General features: G+C 39.8%; 1 protein-coding gene across 1 annotated transcript in view; it reads left to right on the forward strand.

Moving 5' to 3' along the window:
* Window positions 1-11,928, forward strand: part of LOC126279122 (carbonic anhydrase 13-like) — a 223,578-nt gene extending 211,650 nt beyond the window's left edge. Inside the window, exons 6-7 of the mRNA XM_049979604.1 lie at window positions 4,832-4,938; window positions 11,265-11,928. Of these exons, the coding sequence (XP_049835561.1) occupies window positions 4,832-4,938; window positions 11,265-11,405 (248 nt within the window). The 3' untranslated portion in view covers window positions 11,406-11,928. The remainder of the gene's footprint in view (window positions 1-4,831; window positions 4,939-11,264) is intronic.
* Window positions 11,929-17,844: the final 5,916 nt, after the last annotated feature.

Raw genomic sequence — 17,844 nt, forward strand, 5'->3', positions numbered from 1 at the left:
TCCCTTCATCTGGCCTCAGGGGAATATTCACCGTGTGACTCAGTACCACCCAAGACTAGAGCAACTGAAAGACATTGTCCACCAGGGTTTCAACGGTCTCTCGTGATGCCCTGAAATGAGGAATGTCCTACCCACTATCCTTCCCACCCCTCCCACAGTGGTATTCTATCACCCACCAAACCTATACAATATCCTTGTCCATTCAAACAGCACAGCCCCTGCTCCCAACCCCCTGCCTCAAGGCTCATATCCCTGTAATAGAGGTAGATGCAAGGCCAGTCCCATACAGCCTCCCACCACCACCTACTCCAGTCTGGTCATAGATATCACCTATCCCACCAACAGAAGGACTACCTGTGAAACCAGTCATGTGATCTACAAGCTAAGCTGTAATCACTGTGCTGCACTGTATGTGGCTATGACAACCAACAAGCAGTTGGCCCGCATGAATGGCCACCGACAAACTGTGGCCAAGAAACAGCTGGAGCACCCTGTTGCTGAGCATGCTGACCAACACAGCCTGTGCCATCTGGATCATTCCCACAAACACCAGCTTTTCTGAATTGTGCGGGTGGGAACTCTCCTTACAATATATTCTATGTTTCTGTAACCCTCCTGGCCTCAACCTTCGTTAGTCAATGTCCTTTAGCCACCTATCACCTTCCCTGCTCCCATTCCAGCACTACACAAATGGCACTTTACCGTTTGCCACCCCTACCCGGTTATCCCTCCCCCTCCCCTCCCCAGCCTCCACCTCGAAAGTTTTGTTTGACAGTCTTTTTTGTGTCTGTCTGTGACTCAGCATCTCTGCTATATGGTGAGCAGCAACTTCCCTTTTCATAATACTGTGAAAAGTTGCACTAAGCCAGATACAAACCAAACATTGTCAGGCAGACCATCAATGACACCAATGAGCTGCAAATGCATTATGATACAGCTGCTGACATTTAGATACTTCTTACTTGACTCCACGTCACAAAATCAAGTGCCTTTACTAGGTTTGCAATCCTATGAATGATGACACACAGTTTTCTTGCATGTTTTTAAAGGGTAAGCTCTTATTCTAAGTGTCAGAAAGGTGTTAACACTCATAATTGTGAGTGTGTTAGAAGTTTGGTTACTTTTGTGAACAGATCTGTAAAGCCTGTAATGTACTTGGTTCCTGTGTAACGTGGCGGGTAATTCAAATACCAGCCTTGGCCATTTTTTGTGCTGTCGAGTTTGCATATTAAGCTACTAGTAGCAGCTATTTCATAAAACTGAGAAAGCAGCAGCCTTTTATGAAGTAGCAGCTTCCCTGCTAATTCACTTGGTCTAATGTAAATGGTGTAAGTATGAAAACATATGTGCAGTTTAGTAATAGCTTATTGTTCATACGGTATACAGATTAAGTTTCTATGATGTCTTTGTCTTATGTCAAAGTATACCTTCATTTATTCCACAACCTTGATGGTTCTCCTTCTTGATGGGAGCTACAGTACATAATGAATTGAGAAAGATTGGAAAGGAGGGGAAGTTCACTCTAGGTTGAGAGGTGTTCCATTCACCTATCACCTTCAGAGTAGTTCCCTTGTGACTCCACATACTTCTCCCAGCAGTGCCACCATTGTTGGAAGCATGCCAAAAAGCATCTTTTGGAAAGAACTTTAGCTCAGATGTCGTTCCTGCCAAAACATCCTCTTGTCTGAAATCGCCATCCTTTCAATAGCCTCTTGAGTTTGGGGAACAGCCAGACGTCACAGGGGGGCCATATCAGAAGAGTAAGGAGCCTTTTGAAGCACAGGAATCTGGTTTTTTGCCAAAACATTCTGAACCAAGTGTGAGGAATTGGCTGGAGCATTGTCGTGACAGTGGTGCCAATTTCCTGTTGACCACAAGCCTGGTTTTTTGTGCCACACAACATCATGTAGTCAATGGAGAACATCCCTGTAGTAATCTTTTGTGATTTCACTTCAGACTTCCAGGCTAATAGGTCATGGTCAATGTATAAAACTTTCTCCTAACATTTCCTCTCCAACTATGGGAGACTTCTTCAGAGCTAAATTGGTGACCTTTGGTGATCGTTTGACCCTGTGGTGCATACTCATGATGTATCACACTGAGTCAAAGAAAACAGCCAGTATCATTTTGACATTGCTGTACACTTGGTGGGCTTTCTTTGGTCTTGCGATGCTGAATGCTTCCACTGTGACAACTGGAATTTGGCTTCCAGAGCATTTCCGTACACCCAGTACTCGTCGTCAGTGATTATGGTGTTCCTGAAGTCAGGGTCACTGTTTGTGGAGGCCAGCATGTCTTGTGAGGCTTCAGTGTGAAATTGCTTTTGCTCCATTGTCAGCAGCTTTGGCAGGAATTTGCCAAGTCTCTTCATGGCCTAATCTTCCATCATAATGGAATGTGCTGAAAAACTGCTGGTTCTCACCACTTCTTCAATTTAAAACCGGTTGTACCACTCCTTAATCTACATGAAGCCGATAGCATCATCACCAAAAGCCGTCTGAATCTTCTGGATGGTTTCCACCTGGCAGTTGTCCAGTTTCTGCCCAAATTTAATGCAGTAGCGCTCCTCCACTCGTTGTCATTTCACTTGCAATGAAAAACTTAAACAAGCACCATACACTACCTCACTCAACTGCTGCTTCCCGGCAACTGATGCTATCAACAGGCAGGAAAAAAATCATGCATGTGCAGAATGGTTCAAGGTTGGCTCATGCAAGTGTGCAAGATTCAAATCCACCAGGTGTTTGCAAAATGAGAGATAGTGCTACACTCTAACACAGCAGTTTTAGACAGCAGGTGTTTTAAACTAAGGTTGCATAAGACAAAATAAAGATTGGGCTTACATCACCAACTTTTTGACCAGCCAGTATGATAGCCACTACCAGATGCTTTGTATTCTCTGCTTTGCTTTGTGTTATGTGTTGCTTGTTTTTTCTTCTTTTGTTTTCAAATGAGTGAGGAAGCTATTGTTAGTGCATCATGGGGCTTGAATATGACTCAAGGGATCTACAACATCTAAAACCCTGTGTTGGTTCTGCTTTTCCATTAGCACAGAACATGGGTGTAGACTGCCAAATCTTAAAGAGCGAGGCTAGGTTTGCTCCTCCAGACTACACAGGAAGTGGAATTTTATGTGACCATTCCTTAGAGGTCTCAAATTAGTCTTGTGTGATATTTGTTTATCAATATTTATTGACATGGACATAAAAATATGAAGAATAACCAATACTCCAGCAGTGATTGAGCAACAGTGCTGCGTGGCAGTAGCAACCAGCATGGGCCAGTGCAGCTGTAGTACTGGTTGTTTTTAATGTTTTACTGTCCCTGTCAATACAGATAAAAAAATATAGTACTAGACTAATGTGGGTCTGCTCTATTGACTGGATATGTAAAATTCTACTTTAAAAATGATTTTGTTTGGACTGCAGACCAAACTGACACTTTCTATTGACTCTGGGCATCACATGAAATACATAATGAGCAGTATTGTTTTGGGCTGACTCCATCTACACAATTTAAAACCAAAATTGCAAATATCTGCTGAAACATCAAGGAAAATATGCACCTGATGACTTTTAGGAGGTACACTCCATCTTCAGGCCACAAGTGGCCTATCGGGACCATCTGACCGCCATGTCATTCTCAGTTGAGGATGCGGATAGGAGGGGCGTGTGGTCAGCACACAACTCTTCCAGTCATTATGGTGGTTTTCTTGACTGGAGCCGCTGCTATTCGGTCAAGCAGCTCCCCTCAATTGGCATCACGAGACTGAGTGTACCCCGAAAAATGGCAACAGTGCATGGCAGCTGGATGGTCACCCATCCAAGTGCCAGCCACACCCGACAGCCCCGGTGATCTAACGGAAACTGGTGTATTCACTGCCCCTTAGGAGGTACACTAGGCTGGAATTATTTGAGGCGAAACCATTTTGCTTAGACAAATAACAGAGAGAGAGAGAGAGAGAGAGAGAGAGAGAGAGAGAACTTTATGCTTCCCATCACCTTGAACTGTATGCCCAGGCACCTCAATATATGGGAATGAATACTTATAAAAGATTAAAATGGAGTAGGTTAATTCAAATGACTTTAGGTTCCCAAAAGAAAGACAATGAGGTACAGATACTGAAACTATTTCTCAGTAGATGAATTCCTACAGGACAAACTGGTAATTTGAGCTGGATACAACTTGTTATGTATCCCAATGTAATCATTATAGTGTTATTTATTATTTCTTAATGCAAAAATCATTGTAACTGTATTGTGAATATTTCACATGTCTCCTGTAAACAAACAAAATGGATTGCAAATGTATGTCATGACACAAATAAACCATGATTCACAATTGGCAGTGTCTGCACTACATGAGCTTAAGCATGTTGTTTTTAGAGCTGATATGGAATTAGTGAAGTGATAAAGTTGCTGAAATGCATAGCACTGTAACAAAGAAAGTTTTCATTAAGGTAAACAGGGTACTCAAAAGAGAAGAAGACTATATTTCTGTTTTAATAAGTCAATACCACCTTCAAAGTCATTCTAGAAAAGTTAGAATGTCTTCTATTTATTTTATTTCATTTATAGAGCAATTACTATTTTGGTAGCAAACACATAATGTGGCGAATGATTTTATTTTGAATCAGTAGTACCTTTTTGATTGGTTAAATGTTATTGTTCTATACTTTCTCAATATCCATCATAATTATGATACCTGCAATTTACTTAATGCCGATTTTATGATTGAGAGCTGTTAAATGTTCTGACAGCATTTTTCAATATTTTTTATCAGCTACTGAAGTTAATAGTTTCTTTACAAGTAACGCCTGTTTATTTTTCAGACTTCAGTCAGTACTGGACTTATGAGGGCTCTTTGACAACCCCACCATGCAATGAAAGCGTGATATGGATGATCTCAAAACAACCAATTCGAGTATCTGGCAGTCAGGTATGTTTAGTAGAATTAAGGGACAACTGACAAATACTTAATACAGCATTCAGCAGAAAAGTAAACAAACACCTTATGTGGATCATCATGGAAAGCACAAATTGCTTTTTACTGGGCAGCAGATAATAGACATGAACAGAAGCAACAGAACCTCTCAGAACCAGAAGTTTTTTCTTTTTTGTTTTTCCTTTTCATCTATCCTTAGACTATTCAGTAAAACAATACTGGACTTGTTAGATACCCTACAGAAATAACATATACAAATTAAAAACTGAGACAAAATAAGATAGGACTAGGCAAGGACAGAGCATGAAATTGGCCATGGCCTAATCAAAGGAACCATCCCAGCATTCACCTTCGCAACTTGCAAAAATCATGTACTTTTGAAAAGAGAGATTCAGTTGGATGACAATGCACTGTTCATATGAAATACTATTTGAAATTTAGGCTCATAGGGACAAATCAGTATAAGGTAAGAGGAAACCGACATTTCTTCCTACTCTAGATTTTAAGCAGCGTATCAAAGAAACCATAAAGAAATAAAAGGAAGTTTCAGATGTGGAATTCAAATTCAGAGTGAAAGAATATAAATGATACAATTCACTATTGATATTGCTATTCTCTGTGAAAGTGAGGAGGAATAACAAGGTGTGCTGAATGGAATGGTCAGTAGACTGAGCATAGAATATGGACTTAGAGTAATGCAAAAATAACAAAACTACTGAGAAGCAACAGAAATGAGATTACTAACAAACTTAACCTCAAAACTGTGGAGCCATAGTAGAAATAGTGAAGAAATTATTTTCGAAGATTTTGAACTACAGTCATAAAATACTGTTTAAAAGAGTAAACTGCCATTTGACTGTGTATTACTACATTTGTTTTATCCAGAGTCTGGCTTTTATGCCATTCTCAAGTACAATGTTAAAGGTTATTAGACCATCATTATGTCATACCTGTTATGGCAGGCTGCAAAGTCGAATGGTCACATGTGGAAGTGGACATGATATCAAGATGTAGCCAAGTCAAATACAGCTGACTGACACTGGATAGAACACAGAAAAGGATAAGACCGCAGCAACACACAAACAATCAAGTGGAAAGTGGAAACCTTTGCTACAACAATATCAATGGTCAAGCGCAAAGAGAAAGACAATTTGAATCATGACCAGGCTAAGTGCCAAGCGAGGTTATTATTGAATAGTCCATAGTACAGCAGTGACAGTAACTGACAGCATCAGATGCAAGTATGTAACTGACTGACTGTTCACTTGGTGGCCATATTAATAGCAGCCACAAGGGACACTACTGGTTGGAGAATTCACATGGCGAGATGAGTGGCTGCTCATGCTGCAATTGCAGTGCTGTGGTGAGATTGTGCCCTCTAGAAACCATCTAGGATTATTTCCTCTGGCAGGCATTCAACCTCTGTACAGCCAGATACCAGATCCTCCCCTCTGAAACAGGCATGAAGTTGGAAACACCCCAGACAATGCCATGGGGGTAGACTGGAGGCATGTGTGAAGATCTGGTTCCTTGACAGCCAGTTGCAGAAAGGGAAGATGTTCAGTGGTGTCCATTAAGGCATAGTTGGTGCTGGGTGTGCCAAGTTGTTCTACCAATCCACATAGATGTGGAAGGAATTGGGAATTGCTGGTGCAACAGTGTGGAGTCATAGGCTGGCACCACATTGGCACCAGGAGGAAGTGGAGAAGGTGGTGGTGGTGGTGGTGGTGGTGGTGGTGGTGGTGGTGGTGTGATAGTACAGCTTGAGCCTCTTCTGTGTTCGGACTGAGGTAACCTGCAGCCCAAGGATCTCCACTGGTATACAAGTCTCAGTACAGCAATGATAGTAACTGGCAACATCAGATGCAAGAACAGAACAGACTTACGATTCACATGGCACTGGCTGGTGTATTCATGTGGCAAAACGAGTGGCGCACTCATGCTTCCAGCACAGTGCTGTGGTAAGACTGTGCTGTCTAACAGCTGTAGGGTCAGGCCTGCACAGCTCTGTCAGGTATGTAAGAGTGGGAGGGGTGGGAGTGGAGCAGGGTCTGCGGTTGCCAACCACAGAGAAGCTCAATAGCACTATGACTGTTAATCAGTTTGGTTCAATAAGTGCTCAAAAACAGGGTGAACTTTGACATAGAGGCAGAGGATTCGACAGATTTTTCATTTTTTTTTTTTTTATTTGCTGCTTAAAGGTCCAACTGAGACATTCCACTTCACCATTTGAGGAAGTATGGAATGGAGGGCTGCAAACATGTTTTATGCCATTGGCCTTGCAGAAATATTAGAAAGCAGATGGCGTGAATTGTGGCCCATTATTGGAGACCAGTATGCGAGGCAACTGCAGTGAATTTACAGTGTTCTACTGCACTCGTTGGGTGGGGTGTGAGCAGGGTGTGCAGCTTTGACACTCTGAGCAAAGAGCGTCAGTACATGCAGGACCCCAGCAATCCATGCAATCAGCTCGGGAGCGAGCAGAAAATCACTGCCGGCTTGAAGGACCACCGACAAGGTGCAACTGGACACTGACACCATGGATACATCGGATAACAATGAATTGCAACATTGCTGGAACCTGCAGATTTCCCAACGCCTGTAACATAGGGTGGAACATATGGTGGCATGTTAATCGCAGAAAGTTGTGGCCCCACCGTGCATCATTCGTAGCAGTGTGTGCAATCTGAAGGAGTGTGTGATGTGCAAGACGTCCTCAAACAATAGGTTATCTACTTTCAATCCTGTGTGTGGTTCTCAGGATCGGGTTCCAGCTAAACAACACCACAAATCAAGGAGTCCACATAAAAATTGTTGCAGCTTTGATTGGGAGAAGTGAAACTGCATTTGCGGCTTAGACATTTGAAGTTTGTGGCCCAGGGCAGGTATGATTGTTCATGTTGTTTACAGTATTGGTGAAACTTGAGCCTAGAGTGTACCACATGATGCTTTTTGGAAATAATAATTAGTCAACAGAGGTCAGACAGAGGCACCAATTTGTGGAGCTGAAAGAACATATCCAGCAATGAATGGTGGCATTGACTGCAGGGTGGCTGAGGCATGGAGCAAAGTGGCCTTATGTGCTCAGAGTTTGTCCACCTGAAGCTGCTGCTGTTGCATTAGCTGCTGCTGCTTTTGCTCCAGCAGGCAAACTAATTTAGCATTACACTACTCAACATCTACCTTTTTCCTTGTCACCTATACTATATCTGAATAGCCGAATACCCGCACAGATATTAGAACCCAGGAGAGAAACACCTTACACCACAAGCCAGAAGGATCACTTGCAGAAGAGAATGTGACACCAAGTGGAAGCTGAGCTGAGTACAGTTGCGTGACAGCAGACAGGACAAGACCAAAGCAACCTATGTAAACAATGGATTGCAAAGTGGAAAGTGAAAATAACTCCATTGTACAAACACAAGCTCAGTGAAGTTATTTTGTCTACTCACATATGAGAAATGGACTGCAAATGCTGGTTAGATATAATCTGTCTCCTAAACTGAAAAGCAAGCGGTGCTCAAGGTGGGGGAAGCTGCCTATCCTGAAAGAACACTACAACTGCCATTCAGGATAACTAAGAATCAGTTGGGTTGGGGTTGGCTTGTTTGGGGAAGAGACCAAACAGTGAGGTCATCAGATTAGGGAAGGAAGTCGGCTGTGCCCTTTCAAAGGAACTATCCCAGCATTTGCCTGGAGCGATTTAGGGAAATCACGGAAAACCTAAATCAGGATGGCCAGACCCGGGATTGAACCGTCGTCCTCCCGAATACGAGTCCAGTGTGCTAACCACGGCGCTACCTCGCTCGGTTAAGAATAAGTGTAGAACACTGCACAGAGCTGGCACAAGGTGAACTGTGGAAGTTTTGGTACAACTTTTGAAACACCCCATCATTGTTTTTTGTGACTAGTTTTGTAGGGAGATGGGGACACTCTTGCTCGCTCTTCAGTTTTCAGATCTATGAAGGAGGGGAGTGCATGACCACAATCTGGTGATCTACTCTACCTTCCGTCACACATCTGTCCCTCCCCCCTCCAGCCCGTCACAGCCCCATAACACATTTTTTTCCTTAATAATGTTCTTTTGCATCATTGTGTGTTACACACATTAAATACTTGTCCTTAACCCATTTCATTTAACAATTTATACCACTAAACTGTTGTTTTTGAATAATCTGTGAATTTTATTTCCCCTGCAATGTGGAAACTATTAGTCCCAGAAAAAATGGTAACTTTTTTTTTTGTAGGAAATTGAATGTACTTTCGTTTTGTGCCAAGAAACATTTTCGCCAAAAGCTGTGATTTTGGCATTATTGAAGAATAACAAAGAAGTGACCTTTAATCATCTGCCCACATGCCTGCTCCCATTCCATCATTCAGGATTCTTAGCACATTTTTCATGGTACACCTGCCTGTGACTGTACAATAATTTGTGACTATATGAATTTTCCCCTAATTTTACTTCACTGATTGGACTAGGATGTTCTCCTGCATACTTTGCTGGGAAAGCTTTCCTGAGAGAAATAATATCATGGTGAAATGCTTAGCAACCTCCTAATGCTTTTTTTTTTTTTTTTTTTGTAACTGAGGTATGCTCATATGAAAGTTTATGGTCCCAATGTGACACACAGTTTTCATCTATTATGAGTTTCACTGCAGCATACGCTTATTACTGAGAGAACCACTTATTATACTCAACAAGCGTCATTCAGGCATAGAAAGCTGAAGAAAAGTTGCCCATAACATGTGGCAGTTAAGATGGGCCGCCCTAAATACACCCCAAACAACTCTATTAGGGTGCTTTTTTTTGCTATGTTATAACAGACACTGTGCTGAATTAACTGATGTGCATCAGTAATTTTTAATATTTATTGCACCCTAACTAGGAAAGAGTTCTTTTTTTAATGTTTTAATGGAACTATATACTTTTTTGTGGCAGTGGAAAGAGCAGTCATTGAAGACTTCACATAATGTGTGTATCTTGATCAAATAGTAAAAAGATAAATGGTGTGGCAAAACATTGTCGCACCAACAGAAGAAGATCAGATTCTATACAGTAAGTTACTGAACTTCTCCTCAAAGGCTCTTTCCAATGCTAAGGAAAAAATTGTATGGTTCCATTTAAAAAATAAAAGCAGTGTCATTCTGGCAGCCATATACCTTAAAAACTACTTGCATGTGATAGGAAACTCACCATATGGCCACACCTTGAGTTATTTACTTATTCTAGATATATTTTGGGAGGCACATCTTAGTTTTCTCATCTTGTATACATCATTTATAAGGGGGCCCTCCAACACTATAATCAACTAAGTTGAATCAGTGATGAGGCTGGAATAGACTTTGATAGAAGTGTGCACATAACAAGTTTTGCACAGGTGGTCATTAGGACATCAACAATACGGCAAGAAACTGAAGTTTGGAAAGGTGCAGGAAGTGATCAGGTTGTTGTAGAGGTTGGGAAATGTTCAAGTAGTTAGGAGACAAATTAATACTGTTAACAGAATTCCATGGCATGAGTTAAGAATGTAACAACACTGGCAATAAAGCTGGTTCATAAGTTCCAAGTTACAATACTTCTTGTGAATAACAGCAGAAATTGTACTCATTGTTGTGAAGTAGTTGTCTAGGGGACTATTGTTATAGATACTGATTGAATGCTTGTAAAAACTTGGTGAGCTTTATCCACTGACTTCAGAATATTGTTGCCAATAATAAATGACCTTATTACCCAAAATCTGTCATATAGTAATAATAAAGTTTGTGAAATAAGGCTACAAAAACATTTGTTTAGTTAATACAGTTGTAACTGCTTTTTTCATTGTTTTATTACTATATTATTTATTTTTTAACTTCTAAAATCCTACATTCTACTATTATCAGTGATACACAGAAGGAATGTCGTGTGTCTTGCTGCAACCTTTCGTATAAGTGGCAATCACTTATGCTAAATTTAAATTACTGGCAATAATATCCTACTATAGGTATTTGCAACACTTTCATGTAAGAGTAGAGACTACTATTGACCATCAGGCTTCAAAAATTTATTGTGTTAAAAAAATGCAGAAGTTTTTTTTGGACATGTGAGCTATGGACAGATAGATCTATTCTTCATTCCATAGAGCCATGGTGATGAGACCTTCAAGGACGTATAACACACAAAAAATGCCTATTTACAAAAGAATGTACTTGCTAATTTTCCTTCCATGCTTGTAAGAGCATGCATGTTTATGTATGTAAGTAATTTTAATCGTATGACAGATTTTATCATTCATTACTTTACTAAAAGTTAATTTCTTTATATTTATTCTCTGTTACAGCTTTCAGCATTTCGTAGTCTGCGCTGTTATGGACCAGGAGAGCAGTGTCCTTGTGATGAGCTTCAAGGCCTTGTCGTGAAAAATTACAGGCCTCCTGTGCCACTTGGCAATAGGCAGCTTCGAGAATGTGGTTCACTTTAAGTCTTATTTTTCTGCAGTGGTGTGGGAAATGGGAAAAATAAATAACTTCTCTACTGACATCACCAAATTATAGCTGTTACTGAAATATATTTTACTTTATGTCAACAAAACTTTTGAGAGAGTTTAATGTAAAGGCTGTTCTTTAGTGTTAGCATCTCAGGAAGATTTCTATTTTTGTTTTTGTTGGAAAAATATATACATAATAAAAATTGTTATGTATTCTTGTCAGAGTTTTTGTTAACATAGGGGATTGCTTATGTGAAGATTTTAAAGCCAGATAGTAAAATAAGAATTATAAATATTTTGCATAAAGTGACAGAATGATGCTAGAAATGGGCCTGTTATTTAAAGGTTTTATAGTATAAATATGTTTAGGTTATAGAAGTGTGTATAGTGATGTTATAATATGTTGATTGCTGATTTATGTATTGATAAACTTTGTTACCAGATGTAAATGTATTTACTGTTATTCTGATATATATTGTACAATAAAAAATGGGATATTTGTTTCCTTCAGATGTAATTAAGCCTGTCTCAGAAACTTTCCAGTATCGTAACTCATCTACAGACACAAATTGTACAATAATCACTTACTGCTGCTGCTAGTACTGCTACTAATAATACTAGCACCACCACCACCACATCTTTCCATGAAAAGTTGCCTGCCTGCGCCAGCTATGATCTGTAAGACGTGTCTTTCAGGTTTTTCTTCATTGCTAGTAAAAAGAGTTTATAAAGTGGCGATGATTGAGTGAAGAAATAGATTATGTTAAATAACAAGAATCTTAATCCGTGCATCTGTGATAGAATGTTTTATAGATTTATTTGCCACAAGACTAAATGGAAGTGACTTTTTATTGCATAACTTTCACATTATTCTCTACATAGAGTAATTTAAAAGAATCAGTACATTAACACCTCATTCACATCTAAAGAGATACTCCATAAGTTGATGTAGAGTGCATGTTGGAAGGCATTTTGTACAATTATTGTGAAAATTATAAGCAAAAACTATAGACTCCTGCTATAAAAGTTTACTGCTGTGGTTTTAGAGGCTCAGAACTATCTCTGACCAGATCCTACCTCAGTGACAAAAAACAAATTGTAAAGCTCAGCAATACAAGGTCAAATGTCTTGGATTTCATCCAGGGCATGCCACAGTGTTCTTTGCTTGGATCTTCAGTCTTCATAATATTTGTAAATGGCTTGACCAGTATTATGTTGTGTGAATCCATATACTACATATGTGGTATCAATTTTATTGCAGCTGTAAAAAATTAAGAGCACTGAAACAAAAAAACAGGGATCACCTCAGAGCAGCCAGTAAGTGGTTCCAAATCAACACACTGTGTATGAATCATTAAAAAATGTGAGTGTTCTCTTCAGTTTATTTACTGAAGACAATGGCAGTGACTCCACTTTGACTCAAAATTATCATCTAAGATTTGTACCGGTTAAGAGTTAAAATGTGATGCATATTTGTTAAGTAAACTAAGGCCTCGAGTAAATGCTAGGCTATTGCTCAATGTAAAATATACCTTTTTCAACATCCACTTGACATACATCATTTTGTTATGAGGGAATTCCCCAAGAGCAAAAATTGTCCTCATTTGGCAAAAGAATGCAATCAGATGCACATATGAAGTCAGAAGTAATGAGCCTTGTAGATTACAGTTAAAAAAAAAAACTAAAAATACCAACAGTTATGTGTGTCTTTGTACTAAATTGTCTAATACAAACAAAAGAAAACCAAATCAAAACTACCAACCAACAAAAATACCTCCACTTCAACAGCTGCCACCTGTTCTGCAGCATAATGTGCTTTCCATACAGCCCAGCCAATGAGTCTCAACTCCCTTTCACATGCCCTCAAATGAGAAATATCGTCCCCACCCATTCCCCTTTTCAGCTACCTCTCATTGTGCCATGACATGAGAAATATCTCCACCCTTTCCACAGTGGTATTCCACCACAATATGAATTAAAGTTTAGGGAGAAGAAATAAAAACTTGGAGGTTAGCAATGACATTGTAATTCTATCAGAGGCAGCAAAGGACTTGGAAGAGTATTGAACAGAATGGACAACATCTTGAAAGGAGGATATAAGATGGGCATCAACAAAGATAAAAAAATGGTAATGGAATGTAGTCAAATTAAATCAGGTGATACTAAGGGAATCAGATTAAGAAACAAGACACTTAAAGTAGTAGATGAGTTTTGCTATTTAGGCAGCAAAATAATTGATGATGGCTGAAGTAGAGAGGATGTAAAATGTAGACTGGCAATGGTAAGAAAAGCATTTCTGAGGAAGAGAAATTTGTTAGCATCGAATGCAGGTTTAAGTGTAAGGAATTATTTTCTGAAGGTGTTCGTCTGGAGTGTAGCCATGTATGGAAGTGGAACATAAAAAATAAACAGTTTACATAAAAAGAGAATTGAAGCTTTTAAAATGTGCTGCTACACAAGAATGCTGAAGTTTAGATGAGTTGATCACGTAAATAATGAGGAAGTACTGAACGAAATTGGAGAGAGAAGAAATTTGTGGTACGTGACCAAGCGAAGAGATTGGTTCATAGGACACATTCCGAGACATCGAGGGGTCACTAATTCAGTACTGTAGGGAATTGGGGGGAGGGGAGTGGATGCTAAAAAATGTACAGGGAAGCCAAGAGATGAATACAGTAAGGAGATTCAGAAGGATATAAGTTAGAGTAGTTATTTGTAGGCGAAGAGTCTCTCACAGTATAGAGTAGCACGGAGAGCTGCATCAAACCAATATTCAGATGAAGACCACAACAATAGTTCTAGATGCATGACCTGTCTCACACATCCTCAAGCTACCAACTACTCCGTCCTATCACAGGCACCTCTTACTTCATCAGAGACAGGGCCACCTGTGAAAGCAACCATGTGGTCCACAAACTTAGCTGCAACCACTGTGTCATATTCTAAATGGGCACATCAACTAACAAGCTATCTATCTGCGTGATGGCCATCACCAGACTGCAGTCCAGAGACGGCTGGATCACCCAGTTGTTGTGCATGCACCCAACATAAAATACTTCACTTTGACTGTTTCACAGCCTTTGCCATCTACTCGTAGTACACTGACACCACCTTTTTCAAAATGTGCAGGTGGGTACTCTCTCTGCAACATCTTGGCCATGTCAACCTCTTCTGGTCCTGGTCTTCCATTTGCCCATCCCCTTCCCTGCTCCCATTCCAGTACTACACCCCCCTCCCCCCCTCCCCACAATCTGATCAATGCACCTGTGTAGTCCTTTCTCCTGCTCTCTCCTCTCCCCCTCCAACTTCTCTTCCCCCCCCCCCCCCCCCCTCCATCACCACAGCCTTCTTCCTTTTTAACCTGCAGCTAGAGTCTGCATAATATCCCTGCATGCTCTTAGGACAGCACTAGCATCTTCCCTCTATCCGGTTATCCCTCCCCACCCTATCCAAACAAATTTCAACGGCCACACCATTCAGTCCAGCAAAGATTACTGCTTACCTCACATGCAGTCACAGCGAGACCTTAGAGCCTTGAGATGAAAATAGTTATATGCATGAGTGAGATCTGCTTTTGGATGTGGCTTTTTTTTCTGCCTCTGATGAAAGACTTATCATCCAGAATTCTGTTATGTTCGAAGCCAATCTTAATGCGTTTTTGAAAGGCTATATTTTGCTACTGGCAAATTTTAAGTTTTCCTGATTTTTATTCATTTTCAGTACAAACACTGTGTCCGACATAAGTCTTTATGATACTTGCACAAATTTCATTATGTTTATTACAAAATATTATTTAATTCTTAAATGGAACATGAGATTTCAAATTTGTCACGAAGATCTCTATGGAATCTCACCCTTACCACTGAATTGAAGAGTAGCTTCTTACTAACTATAGAATAGCAGTTAACTGCTTGTATGAAAAGGATACATTGCTACTCACCATACAGCTAAGACGCTGAGTTGCAGACACCCACGAGAAAAAGACTACTAAACACACAAGCTTTCGAGGCCATCTTCTGACGCACAAAAACACACACACACACACACACTCTCTCTCTCTCTCTCTCTCTCTCTCTCTCTCTCTCTCTCTCTCTCTCTCTCTCTCTCTCTCACTCCCTCACTCACTCTCTCACACACACACACACACACACACACACACACACACACACACACACACACACACACACTCTCACTCTTTAGTAGTCTTTTTGTTGTACCTTTCTGCGACAAAACTTCTCTGCTATATGAGGGTGAGTAGCAATCTATCCTTTTCATAATATTGTCAATTTCATTGTTTACTTATTTATTTCTCAGTGAAACTTAAGATTTCCTAACTTGTGATTGTGCATGAAAACTTTGTTGAGTTATTCATGTTGGACTTTTTTTATATCTATGGCTCTACCATAGGATACAGGTATTTCAGACTCATACTAAAAATTTTTGGAGATGTTATTTACCATCTCTGAGATAACAAACTGATGATAGCAATCCATATTTGCAAACCTCATCCAACAGCGCCACAAAGCATAAAAAACAACGGCATCCAACACTTTCGGATTTAATAATTTCTTCTCACTGGAATTGCTGAACTTTCTCCTGTTGCACAGGTGGTAATAGTTATTGTTGGTGTTGTTACTGAATTGAATTGAATTTTATTCGATCCTGTAAGATTACATTGTGTACAGTAAATGTACATTTAATACATTACATGTCAAAGTAGTAATATTCATTTCTATCCCTTTAGCTTACATTTTTACATCATTGATAATGAATAACAAACAATATACACAAATTTAATGACATAAGTATTCTGCAACAATGTAAAACTCTTTTTCAATGAGATAGTCTTTAAGTTTCTTTGGAAATTCATTGTCAAGTACACTATCTTGCAGGTTTTTAGGTAGACTTCTTAGTAGTCTGATACCAGACTACTGGGGTTCTTTTTTCTAGCATTGCCAGTCAGTGGGGTATGCTCCGTAATGCTGTTGTAGGTATGAGTTTTACTCTTGTAGGTGATGTTGATAGGGGGTGCTTGTTGCTGGTAAACTTTCAGCTTGTGGTGAATTTTAAATTGCTACTGCTGTTGGTGTTGTTGAGGTTTGATTTGACACAGAAGTTGGAGTGGACATTGCCGTGTCTGCAGAGGTGTTTGTTGTCAGTGCTTCAGTGTCAATTTCCTCTTGACATTCTGATGCTGCTATTATTTCACAAATCTTTTGGCAGATAATTCTCTTGCCTTTGCCATTCATGTGCTTACCAAGCTTCTGTAACATCGCTCTCTAAATAACCCACAATTATATAAAAAACATTGTATGTTTTACACATTTCAGTGAACAATTGATTTGCTTTCTGTATTTAATCACGATGCATGAATTAAATCACGCTTTTGTGGAATTCCTACAACCATCACGTTTCTTTCCCCTGAGTTTTAGCAATGATTCTGTGGTATGTGTTGCTCTTCTCAGGCCATTTCTATAGACGTCATTCCCACTTGCTATGATAATCTGACACTGTTTTTCTTCATTTTTACTATTTCCTACATTGGTGGTATCAATTCCACTTACCCACTGGCTTGCAGTTCATGTTCATTACGTAAACGTTGTGCCATGCCTCGACCGTGCTCCTCAGAATGAAGGAATATTTAGTTTTTATCAGTATTTATAGTCATGTTTTTACCCTCTACCATAGTCTTGTCGAATGCATATTGATTTTCACTTGCAGATGAACTTGATTTAGTCCATATGTTGTTTTTTTCACTCAACTTTGACTGCAGTCTCTCTTGTTTACAGTTAAGTTGCACCAATAAAGCTTTTCAGTGTCTGGTGATGTGTTTGTATTTGTAATATTTTTCTCCGCCTTTTGCTTCCAATTGTCTTTTAACATCGTTTGAGGCTGGAATCTGTTTGTTAATTCTAAGTTAAAACTTGATTTATCACATTTCACATGATTTGTATTTTTACGGTTGTTGTAATGATCACTTTTCATTCTTTCCCCAAAGAAAAAATTGTCGCTGAGATGTGTCATTTGCAATTCTATGCGGCGAGTATGGTTTCTAGTCATTTCAAGGTCTTGATGTAATGCAGCCGTAACGTTTTCTTCCCCATATGCACTATGATTTCGGGTAGCAATCTCGTCTGATGTACTGCGCAAATCCGCAATGACAGCATGGGTTTATTGGTCCTAAATGCTTTAAACATGATGGGTGGCTCCACACGAGAGTTGTCGAACATAGTCTGATGCCTTTACGCAATTTTTTCTTGCAATTTATGCGCTTTAGATGAAATAAATTGTTCCCAGAATGAGGAGACGAGATACTGGCGGAATTAAAGCTGTGAAAACGGGGCGTGAGTCGTGCTTGGGTAGCTCAGTCAATAGAGCACTTGCCTGCGAAAGGCAAAGGTCCCGAGTTCGAGTCTCGGTCCGGCACACAGTT

This window comes from Schistocerca gregaria, chromosome 1, assembly GCF_023897955.1.
Source record: "Schistocerca gregaria isolate iqSchGreg1 chromosome 1, iqSchGreg1.2, whole genome shotgun sequence".
Classification (NCBI taxonomy): domain Eukaryota; kingdom Metazoa; phylum Arthropoda; class Insecta; order Orthoptera; family Acrididae; genus Schistocerca; species Schistocerca gregaria.